At 40.7% G+C, this 12,174-nt stretch overlaps 1 protein-coding gene across 1 annotated transcript; it reads right to left on the bottom strand.

The window, feature by feature from the left end:
• Positions 1-647: 647 nt before the first annotated feature.
• LOC149162733 (basic leucine zipper 61-like) lies at positions 648-5,021 on the bottom strand. The gene is made up of 5 exons (XM_089437355.1): positions 4,428-5,021; positions 1,962-2,829; positions 1,720-1,810; positions 1,421-1,547; positions 648-1,249 (listed from the first exon to the last, which is right to left on the bottom strand). Exons 2-5 carry the CDS (start codon positions 2,759-2,761, stop codon positions 855-857), a joined length of 1,413 nt encoding a protein of 470 aa, XP_089293481.1. The 5' UTR covers positions 2,762-2,829; positions 4,428-5,021; the 3' UTR covers positions 648-854.
• Between the last annotated feature and the right edge of the window lie 7,153 nt (positions 5,022-12,174).

Below are 12,174 nucleotides of genomic sequence, written 5' to 3'. Positions count from 1 at the left end.
TAGCAAAAATTAATTTGGTATGTGATGAATTCAGACAGTCAGTCAATATCAATAACAAATGATAAATGATTACCTGACAAAAAAAACCAATTATCAATGGATTAAGGGAATGGGTTTGGAATTGAGCGGCAGACATCCAATATAAGGGTACAACTGCAAAATTCCAGGGATTTTTCAGTAAATCTGTCATAGATCTTTTAAAAGTAAATAAATTTCTTACAAGCATATGATTAAAATACATTAGAAAATCAACTGTTTTTCAGATTGGGCGTGACTATACGCTGCGTATGAATCTAAATTTTTTTTTGGAGCTCTTGAATATTGCTTGTGGTTGGGATATTTTCACCTGTAGTTACATCTTATAGGCGAATGGTTTGTTTCAAGAGATTTTGCATGCAGAACAATCCAAAATTATCATATGGCCAAAGTGCACCTTGGTAGACAAATCTCAAAAGCACTAAATCAAAGTATTTTCATTATGTAAATATTATAAGAAAAATCACCCACTCCTTTGGTACAGGGGAGGGTTAAAACAGTCTCTAATTTACAATTTTTTTCTTAAGCTATTAAAAAGGAAAGCCGATTTAGACAATCTCTGTTATATATCTGAAGACACGCTAAATCACACTAGAAATGCACAACTGTAGTTAGATAAATGATAAAATCTATTTTATTCAGAAGGGTAGCGGCCCTCTGCTACAAAAAATGTGTCTAAGCAAAAGTTATTCAGAAACAATTCCAATACAGGGCTGAGAGGGGTCAAACAAAACACAGAAGAAAAAATGGTAAGAATACTTAGTTCATACTCCATAACCACAAGCATCCCAAAATAAAAACCTGCAGTAGTGTTGCACTTAAGTGTTGTGAACCATGTAATCAGGAGACATTCCTCCCATCATTCTTTCTTCCAAACACTTGTTACCATCACCCATAAGGCAGCTCGAAGTCATTATTCCCTTCAACATTTGAGAACCAGAACTGGTATGGTTGTTGGCAGCATTGTTTTCTCTACGGTCTGAGATACCTGGACCACTTTTCAGAAGATTTGATGAAGAATCAGAAACATGATCAGTCTTTTGTTCCATCATCTGTGGGGATGAATTGTGCTCAAGCTTGCCAAACTGCTGCTGTTGCAAGTCATATGATCCTGTTGAGGGTGCTGCTACTTCTTTCTGCATATTTTGTTGCTGCTGTTCCTGATATAATTGTCTTAGCCTTTGAACTTCCTTTTTCAATGCTTCACAATGAGCTGCACCATCATTTATTTCTCTCGTTAATTGGATCAAACTGATAGATATTGCCTAGTAGTGAACAATATTAAGTTCAGCAGTAAATAGTGAACTCACAAGAATGTGTCTAAGCCATTTATGAGCGATAAGAAATTCATTTTGTTATGATGCCACTGGGATTGAGTACTTACCATCCTTGAAAAGTTTGTCTTGTGCAAGGGCTGCAATTCTTTGTTTTAAGCTACCGTTGTCTACATTCAACACGACTCGTTGATGATCCAGATAGGCCACCTGAGGAGACAGCGTTGACACTTCTGTCTGCATTCAAATTACAAGTTATTAGTACTTAGAGGAGCAATGTCCTTTCAATGTGCAGTAAAGACACTGACCACACTCTGTTGACTAAAACATCTACTGATTCCACATAAGCACTCAAATATAGCATATACAGAAAACCTAAGGCACTGCTATTATCATCAGTGACCATTACCTGTAATGCATTGACACTTCTTTCGAGCTCTGAAATATACTGCAACTTCCTTACTCGGGATCTTTGTGCAGATTGTCTATTGGCTAAAATTCTGGATAAAAATATAGTGTCAATAACAATAAAGTGCTTGGAACATAGAAAAACCTAACAATGAGTTTTGACAAATAAACTGCTAAATTGATACTTAGGATTGCATGTTATAGACATTAACAACTGACCATTTCCATATTGAAAATGTTTACCGTTTCACCCTTTTTGGATCAATGTTTGGGTCGAGCTCCATTGTTGATGACGATGTGGGCATTTCAATCTTCACTGGTTGCTGGAGTGGTTGCTCACTTTTGCAAACGCTTTGAACTTCTGGCTCACTTTTGAACTGACCTGACACAGTCATGACTTTCTCCTCCATAGAGGTCTCATTTATACTGTTGTGGTCGGATGGTGTTGAAGGGTTCTCAGAAATTGTCTGTCTCTCTGAACATCTGTTATCCAAAGCAGTTGATAGTGCAGCATGAGGATTATTAGAAACTGGTTGATTTGACTGATTTTGCTGTTTGTGGAATGGTTCAATGTCAGCAAACATTGACATGAGCTGGTCCTCGTCCAATCTATCGAAGTCTTGGGATCCTTTGGACGGTATGGATGCAGCACTCCTGCAATCGAATTCATCTTCCTCTGCAATCTCCTCTATTGGAGCAGAAGCCACAGGATTTTCAAGGAAAGCAAGCGAATCACTTGCAGATCGTCTATGGTGGGGACCCTTCTTTGCCGGATTTTCAGAGGGTGAGTCCAGCAGATCATCCATCCATGGAGGCTGGCCATGCGACGACAGATAGCCCACTGAGGGTGTGCGCTGATGTTTCAAACTATTGCCTTGGAAGGAGAAATTAGGCCAACCCATATACATAATATTGTTGTTACTGGAATCTTGACCAACAATCCCGAAAGAGGGACTCTTGGGAGGGAGCTGTGGCAGTTTTGATGACGATGATGTGTATCCCCAATTGGCAGCAGAATTATCACTCGCCCCATGGTGCGCCATTGGCAATCAATACGCACTCGACTGTCCCTCAATATATATGTGCATTACAAACAAGAGACTGACAAGTCCTGCAATATGCAACATACCAATAGGTTAATGCGAGGCATTTAAGATATCCTGTAATCACAAAAAATAAACCCATTTAGGCACTGATATAAAGTCCATTTATTGATCTCTAGATTACAACGCTACTTATTCACATAAGTACCTAAATAGCCAATCTCCACAGACCTATTATAGGCAATGCTGCTTATATGAAGCCTAACGACACTCAGTGTGAACATAATATCCAATAGTATGTGAACTGCTTACACAATAAGGAATAAGCACTCAATAAAAGATGAAGGTTTGAATAGTTTCCATAGCTTGCTCAGCATGTTGAGTTTAGCCTAGATTTGAATAGTTTGCATAGCTTGTTTAGTTTGTCTAGTTTACCCCACAAACCAATAGGTAGTTTCAGGATGTTTTAGAACTTTAAAACATGAGTGTTGATACTATACATGGGCCAGGCAGAGACAGCCTTGAGGTAAATAGCAGCTAAGCTGTAGATTTTTGTTTTTGCAAATTTTATTGTAATTTTCTGTTGTCTCACAGATCCTACAGGGCTTGGGAAGACCGTACATACAAATATTCTGTTCTATTCTATTGGATTTAAGATAATAGCCGATCCCCACAAGATCGGCGGAGCATCGTGGATTAATGATGCTACGAACAGACTGGCATATCTGAATCTGCTACATTTTCAGAATGCCATGGATATGAACTTAGATAAGCATACGAAAAAGAAAGATATGCCGAATCCCATATATTACAGACATCAAATGAGATGACAGGAAATCAAGCTGGATGTATGATGGCTATGCCCCTTGCATGCAGTGCCTCAATTTATTATTTGTAGAAACGAAATTTACAGCTCATGAGCCAACCACAATGCCACATCCATCAACAAGGGGAAAACTAGATATGCGCTAGACTGTCCCGCAAAATGAGGACAATGTACCCAATATGCAGTAATCAAGATATTCGATTACAGAAACGAAGCTTAGATCTCTAAAATTCTGTCATAAATTCTGGTCTGTAAGTCACGAGTCTCCCTACATTTTCAATTAAATCAATGGCAAAACCGAATGCTCAGATAAACTGATGCTGCCTTATGGTTTCTATCGGTGGCGCAATTAAATATATCAGAGATAACGTTTTATTGCCATTAATGATGTCAAGGCGACATTCCACTGCAAGCAATGTCCAGAAAAAATAGCTCAAATGTAAAGCAACTTCTCAAAAACAAAAATCTGATAATGCTTGCAAGAACATCCGATAATATCATTTGATTATCAATACAGAATACTATTTGACAGTGCGTGATTTAAACTCGCTCCTGTGTTTTATGTTTTGACCAGACAAACAAATTTCCATGGAAGATTGAACCAGATCAGAGACCTATAATGGGGAGAATCTGATAACAAAAATCAATTTTCTCATTACACCCAGCAGCATTTTGATACCCAAGAGCAATGTAACAGTCCAATGATTCTCTAAGCACCGGACAAACAGATACCATCATGCATTTCACTATTAACATCATCATCCACAACCATAGATCCAATCGAAAACGACACAACAACAGAAAAAACCGAAAAAAATAGAGATGTTTCGTATGCATTACACGTAAAAACCGAAAAAACAGATAGATCTCTCCAGCTCTCCCCTTCTCCGACGTCCGCGGATCAAATCCCCCTAGCACTCCACTGGCTCTATATCCCCAAATAACAAGAAGCATTCAGCGCTCAGTGGAACTTGAAAAGGAGATCCAGAAAAAAGGAAAGAGAGCCACCCACGCACAGGCTTTTATGATTTATCTTCTCTGTCCATCAAATCAAATCTAAAGCACAGATTCCTGGAGAACAGCGACCCTTCTTCAGACACACAAATCTTGTGGGTCTGCAAATCGCTGTGAAGACCAATATAATTCGAATCCACTGGCAGAGTCGTAACACTGTCTCTCACATTGTCATTGCCATTGCCAGCTTCAACCCACCATGGAAAATAAAAATATATATACATTAACAATAAAATCCAGCTTTAAAAACACTAAAAAGCCTGAAATGTTCTGAGCGGGGCTGGGGGCATCTTCCCACTGTCCTTCCCCATCGCTTCTTCCCCAAGCATCATGGCTCGCTCGTTCCCCCTCTCGGGTTTTTTTTTCGGTTTCCCAGTTCTGAGCTACTAAATCGCCACCGGTCGTTGACGGTGGCATCCCCCAAATGACCCGTCACGTGCCCGTCCAGGTGAATAAAATCATTACCCCGATCCCCCTCCTTCCCGCCATTGTTTTTCCATAACCTCCGCTAATTTACACATCCGCCGGATTTAACTGACGCTGTTTCTATTCAGGCACCGCCAAATTTACCGGTGCTTTTTCATAACTAAGGGTAAAAAACCTGCCCCTTGGACCACAGCTGGAGAAGAAAACTCCGCTAAAAACCCGTTTGCAAAAGGGTCGTTCTGTTCTATTGATGAATTATTATTATTTCCTGCCACGGCACGTGCCGATGTGACACTTACTTCGTGCGGGCCACTTGAGACGGGTTTGCTTAACACCCTCCCATATTCTTCCCATCCCTTGAAGTTCTTGCCCCACTTTCATAAATTAGCCGTCAAATCCAAAGAACATGAATGATGTTTACTGGAGATCTCTCCGATCCCCCATGTGCCGCTAAATTTATTTAAAATTTTCCCCGAACCCCCTATCTCAGGTAGAACATGCCACGCCTTAATTTAATATTAATTTCCTAATTCTGATGGAACATGCCTCGCCCTACTTTAGTATTAGTTGTCTCATTCTTTTCCATTGTCTTCACTGACATCTCATGCAAAAGATGCCATAATGCAAAAGATCCTTTTCTATTATTATTTTATATAACATGGGATAATGGGTATTTTTACCTCTTCAATTCCATATCAAAATCTAGTTCGAATTATGTTAGAAAGTTGAGAGTTCCAATTTGTATGTTGAGACTTCTGTTCACGCAAGTTTATCTTTCAATTTTGATTAAGTTTAATATTTTAAGTTATTATATTTTCAAAAAAAAATATTTAGAAAAAAGTTATTGAAAATAAAGCATTAAGTTTAATATTTTAAGTTATTATATTTTCAAAAAAAAAGTTATTGAAAATAGAGCATTAGATAGTTAATGCGTGTAAATGAAGTATTTTGTGTGAGGCTGTGTAAATAAAGTATTATATGTGAGGAGGTTACGTGTTCAAATCTTCATGATTCATTTGTGTGTGGAAGGAGCATACATATGTACCTAGAGTTTATAGTGGTAGTAATTGGAATAGACAATGTATCACTCTAGTAAAGACTAACCTAAGTGTGAATTCCTCAACAACAACAAAAAAATATTATTGAAAATAGAGTAATTTGAGTGCCCCATATACCGTGTCCTCTTACACATCATACTCTACAAATGTAAATAAATATCATTTACCATACATTCAATGTTAATCAAATTTTATATTTATTTGTGTGGTTGTTTTTCTCCTTTTCATATCCATACCTTGCAACATAAAGTTGGTACATCATATAAATTTTATTTGTATAGGATTTTTGATCCAAAATGGATCTAAAATAGACTTCTAAGTCTAAAGTGTTTCTCACAGAGGAAAAAGAAAGTCCAAAGATGCTCCTAGAAATAGTCTCATTGCGTAGAATTTTTCATTCTAAATCTACTGCAATTTGAATGGGCCAAAATGGACTTCGGATGCAAAAGTTATCGCAAAAAGAAGTTTGCCTTTGTCCTTTGAAAAGGAGGCAAAATCTTCTAAAAATGGGCTTAAAGCCTTAATAAAGGGAAATCGCATTGGAAGGGTTGAGCAGAAGACTTAAAGTGGAGGCGAAAGGGATCCCCGATTGCGACCTTCAACTTATCGCATTGGAGATAGGCCCGCATGCGATATCGGGACCCTGGGCTATGCGATGGAGCAATTGCGATCGGCCGATCGACGGATCGGCGATTGGGGTGATCGGCAATTGGAGTAGAAGGCACAAACCCCCGTCGATGCGATACGCGAGGTGCGATATCGGCGATCGACGGATCGGCAGACCCCCGGCCATTGCGATTGCGATTAGCGATCAGGACCCAAACCCGATAAGGATTATGGACCTGATTGCATAAAATTTGAAATCCAGGGTTTTCGGATTTTCTGTGTATTAGCGCATTTCCGCTATAAAAACCGAAATACAAAAGAAACAACCGGAAGCGATAAAGCCGGACCCAAAAGGTTTAAAGATGTCGCTTTGGGTTATTTGAGTTCCGTGGTAAGCGGGATTTCGGGCAGGCCTCAAGCGGTAAGTGGTATTGGACGGGCTCCGCCCAAACCCATACACTGGTCGACACGTGGCATGGCACATGAGAGAGAAACCCGCCTTTTCGAGTGGGTAATCTCTGTGCACATAAGCCACCCGAAACGGACTGTCAGCCGTTGGATCAGAGATCACGCAGATCAATGGTGGGCTTGCAATAGCCATAAAAGGTAGACTTGAAAGGGTTTACAAGCGCGATTTCAAGGAATTTGAAGTCCGGAATTCACACCCGATAGTGTAATTTCCGGAAATTCTCAGTATATTGGAAATTTTGTCCATTTTCGGGGTTTTGCCTGGAAAAAGACCCGATCCCTTTGTAACAACTCCTGATCGTTGTGCCACGCTACAAGTGGGCATTTTGCAGACAATGATGCGTCTAGGAACACGCAGAGTCATAGAGTCACAGAGCTAGATGGCCAGTCGAACAAACAAGGAGCAGAGAAGCCGCAGAGCCACAGAGGGAATGATTACATGCAAAGAAACGACTGGGGAAGCCGCAAAGCCAAAAAAATGCCTCAAGAGATCCAGAGAGCCCAATTAACGACGCAGCAAGTGAAAAGCTAACGCGCAGAGCAGCTGAGGGAGTCTTGGAGTCGCTTGGAGGTCAAGTGGAAAAACCAGAGAGCTGAAAGTTGTCGAGACAATCACTTGGAGGTCAAGTAGACTGTTGAAAGCTCACAAAGCTAGAGTCGAAGAGCCAGAGCCAGAGCCAGCACCAAGAGCCAGAGCTAGAGCCGAGAGCCAGAGCTAGAGCCAAGAGAAAGAATCAGAGCCAAGAGCCAGAGCGAGAGCCGAGAGCTTCAAAGCCAGGGATGAGATGGTGTTCTAAGCCCATTGTGTTCAGTGTAAACCATTGGAGTTGAACGTGGAGTTTGTAAAAGAACTGTTGCCATAATCCCAGAGAGCCTAGTCGAGTTGACTAGAGCTCAAGGAAACGTAGCCCAAGAGTTTTGGGTGAACTCCATATTAAACTTGTTGTCTTATGTGTTTGTTATTTGTTGTAATATTTTACTGTTATATGTATGTTATATCAGCATAAACAACAGAATTTTAAAGCACATAAACAGTCAAAAATAAACACCAGCATACACCTTATTTTCAAGCACATTATTAATTCCGCATTTGATTAATCATAATATCTTGGGAGTATTTAACCTTTGGAAGTGGGAGAACCTCTTGTAAGTTTGACAAGAAGCCTTTAGCGCCCCATTTTCAGATTAGGTGGTATCAGAGCTGAGTTTGATTAACCCCACCTTCAAAGAAGGTTATATCAGAATGCTTGATTGACAGAGCAAAGATTGCTTGTCTGAAAGGTGTTTAAACAGTCAAAGGTTGATTGTATGCTTGTTTGCAGACTGACTATTGTTTGAGTTTGCAGAGGTGAAGGGAAAGCTAATGATAGCTCAGTCCAGGAAGGACAAGAAGGAAGAAGGGCTGAAGGCATTCTTCTATCCCAAGGGACCTCAAGGCAATCCTTGAAGCACAAGAGGTTTGTTGCAAAAGGTTGTTGAATAAGCTCTTTATTAATCTTGTTTGAAGTTCTTTTGTTCATTGGCATAATGACTACTTCTACAAGTGAGTCCTCGAATATTTTTTTTCTTCACAGAAGTTTTTGATGAAGAAATGAAGCAAGACTTGGCCACCATGATGGATATGGTGAGAGAAATGTATGAGGATGGAGGAAGAGAAGCGGTTGCTTTCTGACAAATTGTAGGAAATGGAAAGGCAACTTCATATTGCAAATATGAACCTGAAAAGAATGCATGAGTTGGAGTCACAGCTCTTTGTTGCCAAAGAAGCCTTGGTCAAGTATCAGTTTGAAGAAGAGGTAAACCATTCCAGTTTGTCTTCAAATTCTTCTAAGAATGCTTATATTGGTTCTTTTGAAAAACATACCAGAGGCATAGGTTCCATGCTAATGTCCAAGATGGGCTATGAAAGAAAAGGCTTGGGCAAACATGCACAAAGTATTGTTGAGCCAATAATTATTGAGGAAAGGCCTAAGTATTTGGGTCTTGGCTATGGACAGTCTTATGGAGGAAATTCCAAAGCTGCCATGAACGCCATTGAAACAGCTCCAAGGAGTTGCATTGCAGGTCTTCTACCTCAAGAGTGTGAAGATTGTATTCAGGAGGAATGCCATAACTTGAAACATCATTTACATGATGCAGGTGTTTAGAAGCACACACTTGAACCAGAGAGTTGTGGAAACTCTAACATCCTTGAAGAGATTGATGGTGTTCCAAAGGGAGCCACTTCTTCATTCAGCTCACCTCCTCATGAAGGTAAAAGAGGTGGAAGAGAAAGGTATAAATCTGGTTCTAATCATTTTCCTTTTGATTTTGCAAAACATGGTAAATTTCCACATAGATATGGGAAAAGAATTGCATGTTCCTTTTGTGGTTTGGATAACCATAATGTTTCTAGATGTTGGAAGAGAATGGCCACATACAGGAAACTTTTGAAGGAAAGGAAGCAAGAAGCCAAAGGTCCATTGGACAAGGCAAATCATGTTGTCAAGAGGATGCACATGTGTTGCACTTACTGCCATAAGTAAGGGCATCTTGCTGAAAGGTGTTGGACTCTGAATCCAGCAATGCTTCCACAAAAGCTGAAGAAGGTGGAAAGAGAAGATGGCAAAAATGGAAAGAAAGTTTCCATGAATGATGTGTCTCAGGATGATTCACATGTTGATGTTGATGTGCAGACAAAGGAAAGACCTTTGAAATGGATTGGTAAGAAATGGTTAGAGTTCTTATCCAATTAAGATTGCATGTCTATTGATGCATCTATTTGCATTTCTTTGTTGATGAGATGCAAGTTGCAGGTTCCTACCAAGAAGGTGAATGGAAAAGTTGAGTAGGAGGCTCACTTTGTTGCTGCAACATTATATTTCATTTCAACTTCGAAAGTACCGTGTGCTTAAGCAAAAGTTGAAGGATGAAATGCATGCATGAGCATGATGTGCATGAACACAGGGATACTGATGATTTCCTTGTATTGGAACATGTATGTGTGATTAACTTGGAGGGTCGATTGCTTTGTTGTAAACATGCATGTAATGTTGACTTGAGAAAAGTTGATTTGGTCTCTAAGATGGAGATAATGATGAAGTGTTTCATCTTTTGAAAAAGAGTCATAGAGGTCTTTTTCTACATGTTTGACTTGAAGGGTCATTTGTTGTGAAGGCATGTTTTGTGGGCTTGGTATCTAGTCCATCATTTGTATGCAGATGTAAGACATGGAGGTGTTCACAAGATGTGAAATCTGTTTCTTTTGTTTAAGAAGGAGTTTAGGCCATCCAGTTGTTGCATGTATTTCTGTTGTTGTTAACAGTTGTTGTTGATAGCTTTTCAAACAGGTACAAATGAAAATTTTGTGAAGCGGATGTACTTCACATTTGTTTGAGCCACCTTGGATCAATGATCAAGGCAGAAAAGTTCAAACTACCTTCTATGACCATCTCAGCAGGAGTTTTGCAGGAAGGCAAGAAGGAAGATAGTTCTTTCTAGAAGGACTAGCACATCCAGGAAGGAAAGTGGTCAGAGGTTTTGGTTCAGAGGCACTATGCAAGGCAAGTGTATGGAGGCTGAAAGAAGAGGGTGATGTTACTCTCATTTACTGTTCAGATCAGTATGTCAGTCTTTTGGAGACCAAAAGTTCTTTTAGTGGGAAGGTGTGATCTAAAATGGATCTAAGATAAACTTATAAGTCTAAAGTGTTATTCACAGAGGAAAATGAAAGTCCAAAGGTGCTCCTGGAAATAGTCCCATTACGTAGATCTTTTCATTTTGAATCTACTGCAATTTGAATGGGCCAAAATGGACTTCGGATGCAGAAGTTATCGCAAAAAGAAGTTTGTCTTTGTCCTTTGAAAATGAGGCAAAATCTTCTAAAAATGAGCTTAAGGCCTTAATAAAGGGAAATCGCATCGGAAGGGTTGAGTGGAGGACTTAAAGCAGAGGCGGAAGGGATCCCCAACTGCGACCTCCAACTTATCGCATCGGAGATAGGTCTGCATGCGATATCGGGACCCTGGGCTATGTGATGGAGCGATTGTGATCAACGAATCGGCGATCGGAGGAGCAGAAGGCACAGGCCCCCACCGATGCGATATGCGAGGTGCGATATCAGGGCAGACCCCTGGGCCGTTGTGATTGCGATTAGCGATCAAGACCCAGACTCGATAGGGATTATGGACCCGATTGCATAAAATTTGAAATCCGGGGTTTTCAGATTTTCTGTGTATTAGCGCCTTTCTGCTATAAAAACCGAAATACAAAGGAAATGACCCGAAGCGATAAAGCCGAACCCGAAAGGTTTAAAGATGCGGATTTGGGTTATTTGAGTTCCATGGTAAGCGGGATTTCGGGCAGGCCTCAGGCAGTAAGTGGTATTGTACGGGCTCCGCTCGAACCCATACACTGGATGACACGTGGCATGGCGCAGGAGAGAGAAAACCGCCTTTTCGGGCGAGTAATCTCCGTGCACATAAGCCACCTGAAACGGACTGTCAACCATTGGATCAGAGATCACACAGATCAACGGTAGGCTTGTGATAGCCATAAAAGGCGGACCTAAAAGGGTTTCTAAGCGCGATTTCAGGGAATTTGAAGTCTGGAATTCACGCCCGATAGTGTAATTTTCGGAAATTCTCTGTGTATTGGAAATTTTGTCCATTTTCGGGGTTTTGCCTGGAAAAAGACCCGATCCCTTTGTAACAGCTCCTGATCGTTGTGCCACGTTGCGAGCGGGCATTTTGCAGACAATGATGCGTCTGGGAACGCGCAGAGCCACAGAGCTAGATGGCCAGTCGAACAGACAAAGAGTAGAGAAGCCGCAGAGCCACAGAGGGAATGATTACACACAGAGAAACGACTAGGGAAGCTGCAGAGCCAAAAAAATGCCTCAAGAGAGCCAGAGAGCCCAATTGACGGGGCAACAAGCGAAAAGCTAATGCGCAGAGTAGCTGAGGGAGTCTTGGAGTTGCTTGGAGGTCAAGTGGAAAAACCAAAGAGATGAAAGTTGCCGAGACAGTCGCTTGGAG

This window comes from Pinus tabuliformis, chromosome 5_2 (assembly GCF_031772625.1).
Source record: "Pinus tabuliformis cultivar Carrire ecotype Pingquan chromosome 5_2, CPIR1, whole genome shotgun sequence".
Lineage (NCBI taxonomy): Eukaryota > Viridiplantae > Streptophyta > Pinopsida > Pinales > Pinaceae > Pinus > Pinus tabuliformis.
Note: the sequence above shows the minus strand (reverse complement) of the source record. Positions and strands in the feature narration are given on the sequence as shown.

Coding starts and splice junctions, on each gene's coding strand:
- LOC149162733 (XM_089437355.1), bottom strand. CDS start 2,761: ATGGCGCACCATGGGGCGAGTGATAATTCTGCTGCCAATTGGGGATAC. Junction 1,811..1,961: donor GATCCAAAAAGGGTGAAACG/GTAAACATTTTC, acceptor ATTTTTATCCAG/AATTTTAGCCAATAGACAAT. Junction 1,548..1,719: donor GAAGTGTCAATGCATTACAG/GTAATGGTCACT, acceptor ATTTGAATGCAG/ACAGAAGTGTCAACGCTGTC.